The sequence below is a fragment of the Brachionichthys hirsutus genome, chromosome 14, assembly GCF_040956055.1.
Source record: "Brachionichthys hirsutus isolate HB-005 chromosome 14, CSIRO-AGI_Bhir_v1, whole genome shotgun sequence".
NCBI lineage: Eukaryota > Metazoa > Chordata > Actinopteri > Lophiiformes > Brachionichthyidae > Brachionichthys > Brachionichthys hirsutus.
The window spans coordinates 10,788,145-10,799,096 of NC_090910.1; the positions used below are offsets into that span (position 1 = coordinate 10,788,145).

Genomic DNA, 10,952 nt, shown 5'->3' on the forward strand with positions numbered 1-10,952 from the left:
CGCGGCGGAGCAGAGCGAGATTTCTGCGGGGATGCGCGGTTCGCCGAGGCTCCTGCCCGCGGATGTTGCGGCTCGGTCGGGCTGGACGCGGTGCCCTTGGGCGGCTGTGATTGGACCGGACACAGACTGGGGCTAACCGGTCGTTATCTGAACAGAGGAGATGATCGATGTGAGTTATTGGCGCATGCGACTGGGGGGGGCAGTCTCGACAAGCTCACCTATTACTCTAAGTGCGTAAGGATCACGCACGGATGAGGACTTTTTTTTCCTTCCTCTCTTTGGAGTTAATTCAAGGCAGACAGGAGAGATAAGACTTTAATATTTATTCACGTGCATTCGCATCGCTACAAGTGGATATGGAGCGCATCTGTTCTGACGCTAAAGTTTTTTCTCTTCTCTTTCGTGCTTGGGACTGAAAGACTATTTATGGACTTGGATTAACATATTCCACGTGGACTTTTACTCTGAAATAACAACTGAAGTTCTGGAACATTATTAAAACGGTCGTTTTTCCTACATTTTGAACCCCAGTCATAGATTTGTTCCCGCCTGTCTTTCAGCATGGCGATCAACTGGATTGTATATTGTTTTTTTTTGCTGCTGGCCACAGTGGGGACGGCGTTCTCCGGCGTCTTCAATGCCACCGGCGGAGACGTTTTTCCCGGTGATTTGCTGCAGGTCAAGCTCTCGCAAGACACGGGGAACGAGAAGAGGAAACTCATGTCTGCTGATTCCCACCCAAACCTGTATTTTGACCAAGTGGATGTGCTGCACTTGAGGCAAAGAGCCTCCACAACCCACAATCATATATTTAAAGTCATCCGGGCTGCTGCCCTCACCATGTTGTCCAACGCCGCCTCTTACTTGCCCCCCGTGAAACACGAGGAGTTTACAAGCAAGTGGAACGAGATTTATGGGAACAACCTTCCTCCTCTGGCTCTCTACTGCCTGCTGTCCCCAGACGATTCCGCTGCCTTGCAGTTTCTTATCAAGTTCATGGACAGGATGGCCGAATACCCGGACTGGAAGGTGAGCACCGCCCCAAACGACGAGGTCCCCGCCGCACACTCTCTTACTGGGTTTGCTACTGCGTGTGACTTTATTTATTCCTACCTCGATGAACAGAGGAGGGATGTTTACCTCAAGAAAATCCGCTCTGAAACAGAGGAGATGTATGAACTCTCAAAGGGCAGGTCCTGGGGTAAACAGTACCTCCAGAATCACCAAACCACCAACATATTAGCCATCCTGACTGGTGCAATAGTGCTCGGGTCACACGGTGACCCAGAGTCGATGATTTGGAAACAAGTGGCAGTGAACTACATGGAGAAGAATCTGTTTCTGCTGAATCACGTTGTGGATGGATCTCTGGATGAGGGGGTCGCCTACGGGAGCTACACGGCCAAGTCCATCACCCAGTATGTCTTCTTAGCTCAGCGCCACTTCAACATCGACAACTTGCACAACAACTGGCTGCAGGGACACTTCTGGTTTTATTACGCCACTCTGTTCCCAGGGTTTCAGAGAACGGTTGGCATCGCTGACTCCAACTACAACTGGTTTTATGGTCCGGAGAGCCAGCTTGTTTTTCTCGACGCTTTCGTCATGAGGAACGGAACGGGCAACTGGCTGGCTCAACAAATTAGGAAGCACCGACCGAAGGATGGCCCCATGGGGACCTCGTATGCCCAGCGCTGGGCTACACTTCACACAGAGTACATCTGGTACAACCATCACCTTACGCCGCAGCCTCCGCAGGACTTTGGCAAAGCTCGGATGCATATTTTCTCTAACTGGGGTGTGGTTACCTACGGCGCAGGGCTGCCCATTGGTCAGGGTAATACGTTTGTTTCCTTTAAGTCTGGCCGGCTGGGTGGCCGTGCGGTCTATGACATTGTCCACGACAAGCCTTACTCTTGGGTGGACAGCTGGAACAGCTTTAACCCAGGTCACGAGCACCCCGATCAGAACTCTTTCACGTTTGCTCCTAACGGCCAAGTGTTTGTGTCTGAAGCGCTTTATGGTCCAAAACAGTCCTATCTGAATAATGTTTTGGTGTTCGGTCCGTCTCCCACGAGCCAGTGCAACAGTCCGTGGGAGGGTCAGTTAGGGGAGTGTGCGAAGTGGCTGCGATGGAATGATAAGGGAGTGGGCGACACCAGAGGTGAGGTGATTGCCGCCTCCTCGCACTCGAACACCATGTTCGTGAGTGGCGAAGCGGTCTCGGCTTATTCCCCTGCTATGAGACTAAAGAGTGTGTTCAGAGCCTTGGTTCTGCTCGACTCCCAGACTCTGCTGGTACTCGATCACGTAGAGAAGTGGGATGACTCACCTGTTACATCCCTCAGTGCGTTTTTCCACAATCTCGACATCGACTTTAAATACGTTCCTTTCAGATTTATGGGAAGATACAACGGCGCCATGATGGATGTCTGGGACGCCCATTATAAAATGTTCTGGTTTAACAGCCGGGGTCAAAGCCCGGACACTCGGATACAGGAGGCGGAGCAGGCGGCTGAGTTTAAAAAGAGGTGGACGCAGTACGTGAATGTCACTTTTGAAATGACAGGCACGGTCAGCAGAGTAGCGTACGTGTTTCACGGGCCGTATGTCAAAGTGGCGAGCCCTAAATTCATAGATGACAGCAAAGATGGTGCAAAATTGTCTTTAACCATAAATAACACAGAGAAGATAATATCTATTGCCACAAACTATAAAGATATAGGAGCTAGGCTAGCTTATTTGGGATTTGCGGGTCACTGTAAAGTTGAGGACAAAAATCAAATCACACGATACGGCCTTGGGACGCAACTCGTCCCCAAACAGATCAGCAGCGACAATCAGCTGTTTGACCTTGGGTTCACAGTCAATGTGATTGTAGGCGTCGTCCTGTGCATGGCTATTGGGTTCATGACCAAGCAGAGGAAGTTCTACGTGTGGTTCAGCAGGCTGATGCACTACGCGCTCCTTTCTTTGCTCATTCTGTGGATAGCAGCGCTGCTCTTTGTGACTAACAGCTGTGATCAGCTGCTCTGTGGGGTAAAATGGAAAGGCGCCGGTGCCGCCGGCGACGGAAGCAAACAAATAAGGTTGTACGAGAGCCGGCTGCCCCTGCCCACCGTCGTCATAACAACCCTTCCCGGATCGGGATCGGACATTCTCAAGCACCTTTTCTACAACAACTCAGACTTCGTTTACATAAGAGTTCCCACCGAGCACATTGACATCCCCGAAAGCGAGTTTGAGATCGACTCCCTGGTCGACGCCTGCGAGTGGTCGAGATCCGACGCCGCGCATGGGCGGTTCAAAATGATTCAGGGCTGGCTGCATTCGCTGGTTTACAACACCAGGATGCACTTGCAGAATATTCAGCTGGCGGAGGTTAGCAGGGTCAAACAGGCCCAGAGAGCCGGACCCTCTAGGGACAGAAAGAAAAGGTCCAGATGGAGAGAGCCGGCCTCGGAGCTGAAGGGCAAGCTGAGAGCTAGTCTGGACAGAGATGTGGAGTATGTTAGGGAGATCAGACGCCATGTGGCAGAGTACCCTAATGCCCGGGTAGTGCTCAATATGCAGAGTGGAAGCTGGGCGCTCAAGCTGCCTTTCATTCAGGAAGCTGTGGGACCCTCCCTCAGGACAGTCTACTTGGTGAGAGACCCTCGCGCGTGGATTTATCTCATGGTCTATAACAGCAAACCCAGTCTTTACTCCCTCAAAAACATCCCGCAGCACATTTCCTTGATATTCAAGGAGAACGCGGTCAATGCAGCGTGTCCGACCGTTGCTCCGGAGTTCCAGGTAATTCGGAGCCTGCTACGCCGTTCAGAAACAAACCCCGTCCTCATCCTGTCTCACCTGTGGTCGGCTCACACCGCAGGAGTGCTGAGGGTCAGCGAGGGCCTGCCGGAGGAGTCCTACCTCCGAGTGAGGTTTGAGGACGTGGTCAACCGTCCGCAGGAGACGGCGGAGAGCATCCACACGTTCCTGGGCGTACCCGTCTCACCCGCCGCCCTCAACCAGCTTCTGTTCACCACCTCCACCAACTTGTACAGCCTGATGTATGAAGGAGACATTTCTCCAGCCAGCATTAACAAATGGAGACAGAACATGCCTCGAAAAGACGTCAGACTAATTGAGGATGTGTGCGGGAGCGTGATGAAGAGGCTGGGTTACGCCAAGCTTGCCAGTTAACTTCCTGCTGCTGGTCAGCTGATTGTCTTGTTTACTGTCGAATCGAGTCATAAATGTGCTTCTTCTTTTTTTTTGCACTGATCTTAATTCTTTTTTTGGGGGTGGCATTTTTTTCCCTGTTTGAGTATTTCCTGTTTATGTAGCGTGTCGTAAAGCAGGTGAAAGTTTGACATTCAAATAGACAGAAGGGAGCTCCTGTTTTATGTCTCCCCTCAGCGACCCCCCTTCGTACCACTGTTGCATTGAATGAGATCTGAGACCCTGTTTGTCTTACGCCACTGAATCTCAGCATTTTTTATTTGTATTTTTTATTTTGCTTCTCAGAGAAGGCTGTTTGAGCAAAGAAATCTATTATTCTTGGGATTATATTTTCTGCTGTGGGGATTGAGGGGTATTTACAGATGTGAAACCGAAATGTTACGAAGCTTAAGGAATAAGACTTATTTGGACAATATTTGGGCAAGCACTATAAGTGGTTGTTATGAATTTAATATCTGATTAGCTCTGTCTGCTGTTTCCCTTTAAAGCTAAAAAAAAAAAAAAAACTTTATTGTGAAGCAGAGAAAAAAACGATGGCCGTGCTGTATTGTTCCAATGAATGAGTGATTTTTATTTGTAGCTCAAAGATGTCATGATGGATGGTTCGGCTCTTTGCACTTTCGCGGGGACTCCTTTTTGATTGTATTTGGGATTGAGCGCTTTTTCCAAAGCTAAACTTTACTGTATGTACTCGATTAGCTAAAGAAATGTAAAACCCCCCCAGAGATGTATAAACCTTTGAAGATATTATGTCTAGAAGAAAAAAAGTTGGGAGTATTTATGGGTTTCAAAGACACATATCCCAAAGGATCGGGAGTGAATATGATTATTATAACTCCCTTTGGCATTTATTGAATTAGATCAGAGGGAAGTGCTTAACAGGGATCAGACCGGGGAGAAAAGAAAAAAAAAAAAAGCCTGTCAGACTTGACACATTTCTAGTCAAAGCAATTTCCAAAGCATCCCCCTCAGCTACTCATGTTAATCTGCAAAAATGGCATAACTGAGGGGCTTCTTTTTTTTTTTTAATGGCAGGGCTATTTTCAATCTGCACAAGTTTCCATTTGCTGTCCTGGTCAATCAGATATCCAATGATCCTTTGGGGTTTTGTCTTTAAGGAGCTCAGCGAGCCGTTTGCCCGAACAGGCGATGAATATTAAAGGGAGAAAAAAAAAGTCAGAGACCATTTCAACTCTGCAAAAATGTGCGCGCCATGTAACCTTTGATGCATTCTTGCTTAGAACATGGGTCACATGTACCATGCAGATGGTTCACTCGATTGCGTAACACAGATTGTCAGGTTTGTGACACTGTAAAAGAGAGAAAATCAGAACCAAGCCCCAAAGATTCCACACCACTAAACATTTACTTGACTTCCGGTAAGAAACGAGACTCGTATCTTTCTTTCAGCAAGGGAGAGTGGCTGCTGCTAGCTTCGTCCTTGATTCTCAGAGAAACAGTCCTCTCCCAGCTGGTTTTATTAGCAGATAAGAATGTGTACATGCGTAAATCACCCAGACATGAAGACTCCAACCTTGAGCAGATAGCTCTTCCAGACAACACAAAGTGTTCACTTCTTCCGTCTAGTCAGCATATAACAGATACACGATTGTCACATACTTTATGAATATCTTGAGTATAGATTATGAAGGAAATGATTATAAATGGCATTGAAAGAACCATGACATAACTAATGCTACTGATCGGTGAATTAATGATAGATTTATCTAACACAGATAAAACACACTCCTGCTTGAAATGTTCCCGTCGTTCCTCGGCTGGAATGCTTTGTTTCTCCTTCACGAACGCTGAAACCCTGGACTCGCCTGGAAAGCCCGTTTGATGTTTGTGTCGATTTGGCAGACATGCTTTCACTTTGGTGTTGCAATCCTGTTTGTAATTTTCTCGTGGGGGGTTGGGGGGGGGGGGGGGGGGGGTGTTCCTTGCTTCTGTGACCTTGCATTACAATAATTACTTCATGACGGCTATCTGTGGGCTCTGGAGCAGGAAGTGGAGAAGATGTAAAGAAAATAATAATAAATTCCTAAATATATCAGCAGCCGGTGAATTGTCTTGCATTATGATATAATCCTTTTTATCACATGAATATATTAGTTTGTATTGCACCCGTGCTAAAATTTCTACAATTATTCACTACAGATGAAAGTAATTAATTTCAAATAGCATCGCCCTGGAGGTAAATTTGTCACCCCTATTAGTCAGCTAGCTTGATTGATGAGGCAATAGCCGCTGAACTGGAAAGGGTGGGGCGTTGTGTCAAAAAGGTACTGGTACATAAAAAAAAAAGAACTTTTTAACTTGACTGATATGCACAAAACGTTGGTGCACAGGATATATTCAGCCGGGCTAGGTAAAACGCTCTGTGGTTAGCGCAAGTAGCATCTAGTTATGCAGCTCTGCAGCAGCTAAATCTCCGTTTTATCGGGTGGCGGGAGCGTAATTACTTCCAGGAGCAATGTGGATGCAACTATCGCGTACGCCAGGGGATTTCTAAGTCACGCACCGACTCATGAGCTTTAAAAAACAGCAGCACGTCTCAGAAGGCGTCTCGATGAATCAGTCATTTGTTCCTGATCCTTCCTGTAACACTCTTTAATACTTGGCAGGATTCTCCATGTGTAATCCTTCCATGCAGAGGCGCACTATTCACATACACGCAAACATAAAACGGTCAAATGCTTTGGAAGGGAGGATTCTGCAAGCCTAGACTTGCTCTCACTATTTGCAGCCTAAAGTTCTGATCATGTCACTTGTGCAAAAATACGCTCGACATCAATAATTGCCTCGTTTCTATGAATGTAGATTTTTGCAGAATTGTGTTTCGAGGTAGCGGATGCCTTGAATTTCACGTAGAAATGCACCTTTTTAATCACACATGCAAACATGTCTCATTATTTACAGTTGAATTTAACGATAATGTTGAAACGTGATAAATAAAAATGCTGTTGTGGGTTGAGAAAAAGAAAAAAAACCCGCTGCCGACATCAGCAGCACGCAGAGGAAAACGCGCTTTATGCAACTCTTTTGATGTCTGATCACAAGCAGCAGCATTGCAGACCTAGTTTGTTTAGGTAGATTATCTTTGATGTGTGATGCAATATGAGGGGTGTTTGGACGAAACCACAAAAAGCTGCCTCATCTAATTCCATTCTGCACCTGGTGAGCGATCAGGTGGCGTTCCCAGACTTTTAAGTGCGTGGAGGTTATCCGGGTAGAGAAAGGGACTCAATTTCAGCTGAGTTGTCGTTCCCTCGGTTGTTCCACCTTTATCTTTCTCCACCGGTGAATCCAAAACCCCCGGAGACTCTCTCCCTCGCCGGCAGCCGTGGCTCCTGCCACGGCTCATTCATTAACCTTTTGCTGCAGCCGCCATCAGTCAGAGAGCGACCTGATATCCTGCAGAGGGGTAATTATTGATACTGTAGACAGCATCATTGTTGAGAAATTCCAAACTGAACTAGAAAAGCACTGGGGCAGTGCAGACGTCCACCAAGAAGACATTTATTTTATCTCTATTTTTATATTCCTGAACCATGAAAACAAATCTGTGTCTCTAATATTAAATGCACAGTCGGCTGAAACGCAAGCTCCATTTACTGCAAATGTTGAAATCCAGAATCTCTTCCGGATCATCACCTAAATTGAATCACCTGTTCCTGGTAACGTTCCCAACATTTCCTGTGCTGATGAAGCTGCTGCGTTTGGATACGGAGAGGCACAGATCCCAGGAACCCCTATTGATAAGAGTCGGCTTGCACGGAAATATGCCGCGTTGTCAATTTGAAGCTGACGGCAGTGAAAACGGGATCTTCCGTTGCGACGCGGCGCAGCGGAATCCGCTAATGAAGCCCAGTCTGCTCTGACGGCGTCCAGGAAATCGCACCAAACGAAGCCTTTTAAATTTGACTTCAGGCAAATCTCCACGCCGAGGCATGCAGGCTCACTCCTTCAGGCGCAGTAGAGTCCTCGGTGCCAATTCCTCTTGCTGTTTCCAGTTCTAAGGAATATATAAGCACCGGCTGAATTTTGACAGAACGAGATAATTCCACATTGAGCGCAGCGCTAACCGAAGTATTATGTTCTCTGAGGATTTTGAGGTCCAGTGTGTTTACTTGCAGACATGCTTTCGGTGCAGATTACTTCATTTGCAAGAGCTTTGCACATCTCTGACTGCCCCCCCCCCCCCCCTCTCCCCCCGTCTCCTGAAAGTCAAATGAAAGTCTGTGGAAATTGAATTTTCTTCACTTAGCAACATGATGCGATCCCGTGACCAACGACTTATCTCTGAGAAGTTTTTGACTTTGAATGTTGGACCCTTCAGTAGGTTCTGATCCCCCTCAACCTGTCACCCTCCGGTTAATCCCCCGTATTTCACAGACAGTTTGCACGGCAGACAGAGATCCCTGACTCTTGGATATTCAGCCGCGCCGGCATTGCTCCATGTAAGGCTCCTCCGCTTTCTCCTATTTCAAACACCGCGGTTTGCTAGCCGTGCAAAAATTAGCTGGAAACTGAAACAATCCGCTGTTTTCTGACTTTACGGAGTCGGTTATGGAACGGGTTAGCCGGCGTTGGGATTTAATGAACTGGTTTTGCCTGTTAAAGCAAAGGGTGGCCGCGCTGCAGCGTTTGAGGCTCGCTGTTATTCTGAGAATTGACTCCAGCTGGCTGGCCAAAAGACAGATGAGGGAGAGGCTCCTTTCCTGGATGACACACTCGGTAGTCCTTCATTACTGGGACCCAGAAACCACAACCCGGCTGTCAAAGCGCCGCCGGCACCGCCGCCGGCGCTCCCGCTCTCCTGGACCATGTCTAGGCAGGACAGGCCAGCCGGCGGGAACATTTTCATGTTTTATGTTTGGAGGAAGGAGATGAGTGCATGTCAGAGTTTTTAGAGGGTGTCTCATTTGACCTAATTAAATTAAGCATGAGTCATTGATCGCTAATTAACGTGATTTATGTCTCGAGGGGAAGCGGCGCTCGATGCGACATCGGTCGCAGCGCGCCTTTGCAATTACAGCAGAGAGCAACAGATTGATGTGAAATCTTTAGAAGTGAAAGAACTAATGCGGGATGATGGAGCAGAAATGGGAAAGCCGCTTCCTGCCGGCGGCGGAAGGAGAATCCGGATTCCTTCGGCGTCGATGGAAAGACGGTAAATGTCCAGCATGTCAAAGGCTGTTGATTCTGACAGCACTAGAAGAGACACCATGACGCTGATGGGTGGCGCGAGGGGAGGGACGCCCCCCCCCCCGCAATGAGCTGCAAAGGGAGCCAGATGGTCGGATCCTCAGCTCGTATGGCGGCGTCCCTCTGGGATCAATGTTTTTTTGCCCCCGTTGGCAAAATGAAATGTAAGAGCGATGGGATGCTGAGCAATAAGAAACGAGCAAGAACAGCACTTCGGTTTAGCAAGCGTTTCAATCATGGATTCATCGTCAAATATATCAAATCAACAGAAAGGAAGTAATCCAGACGAGAATATCGCCTGGATTTACCCGACTGTGTCCTTAAGTTAACATCAAGCTTGCAAGCCCCTCCCACATTCATTTTCATTCTAAACACCAGCCTCGTCTCTTCATATGAAACGCGAAACGCAATCATTTCAGCGAGCGCAGACGCATCCGTAAGGACGGGCCCATTAAATCCGTGCCACTCGAGTGTTGATCGAGAGCGGATAATTAAACCAGACGGCACTCGCAGGGCGCCGCTCACTTTCCCTGTTCTGTTGTTGGAAATAATGGAAAGCGATCGTCTGACCCTCGTGTAAGGATAATAAATAACGCTAAATTGACTGGAACCGGGAATCGTGTCACTCATTTTCGTGCAATCCTTCTGACAGACAGGCAAACAAATGTCGGCGTCGACTTGACCTCCTCGGCTGAGCTTGATTTATTTGATTGAGAACACGCTTCATTTATTTTCAGGGCCATTTTGTAAAAGAGAGCATTTCCATCACGATATCCAGAGTGTCCTCGTTACCTCAGGCGACAGGAGTTTGGATGGAAACCCAAAGCCTCTGGTGCCAGTCCCAGACTTCGTAGGCCGCCGTCCAACCCGACCACCTGCCCCGGGAACGCCGGTGCCGCTCCCACATGTGATGCGTCTCTGTAATGTAAAGAAAAGTCGAGATGGGAGTGAGTTTCTGAGACATTCAGAGACAGTTTAAGACCGTTAGCACCTCGTGTACTTTTGGCAACCGGCTGTTGGCCGGTGAGTAAACAAAAATGGGTTACATTTATGAGATCCTGTTACGGATTAACACAACTCATTTCCGTCCCAGACTTTGAATGTGACTATAGCTTCTCCAGAAAGAAATGTTTAACTCCCATAAATAAAAAAAACAACCTTTACCTCAGTTCGTACGCTCCCGGTTTACAGGCGCGTTCTCTAGTCTGCAAATCTGGTATCATGAGAATGATTTAGAGAAATATTTTCATGCAGAAGAGGCGGTGTGTTTGAATTCAAATAAGAACCGACTGCCGCCGAGCCGAGCCGAGCCCACAGCAGAGCACATGTTGGTCCCCTCCCAACATAAAACGCTGTGGTTTTAAAATGCAGACACGCTTGCATAATGGCAATAAACGAGAAGAAGTAGAACGTAGCAAAACAATGTTCCTCAGCAAATGGAAATAACATGTGGTTAAAGGATGCAGCTTCAATGGCTGAATTACCCTTTGAAGTTCCCCCCGAGCGGCCGAGAC

At 47.7% G+C, this 10,952-nt stretch overlaps 1 protein-coding gene across 1 annotated transcript; it reads left to right on the forward strand.

Annotated features, from left to right (window-relative positions):
* Positions 1-561: 561 nt before the first annotated feature.
* On the forward strand, positions 562-6,134 carry LOC137903818 (dermatan-sulfate epimerase-like protein). The gene has a single exon (XM_068747973.1). It carries the CDS (start codon positions 562-564, stop codon positions 4,186-4,188), a length of 3,627 nt encoding a protein of 1,208 aa, XP_068604074.1. The 3' UTR covers positions 4,189-6,134.
* The last annotated feature ends 4,818 nt before the right edge of the window (positions 6,135-10,952 follow it).

Excerpts from the sequence above, each read along its gene's own strand:
- LOC137903818 (XM_068747973.1), top strand. The coding sequence starts at position 562 with ATGGCGATCAACTGGATTGTATATTGTTTTTTTTTGCTGCTGGCCACA.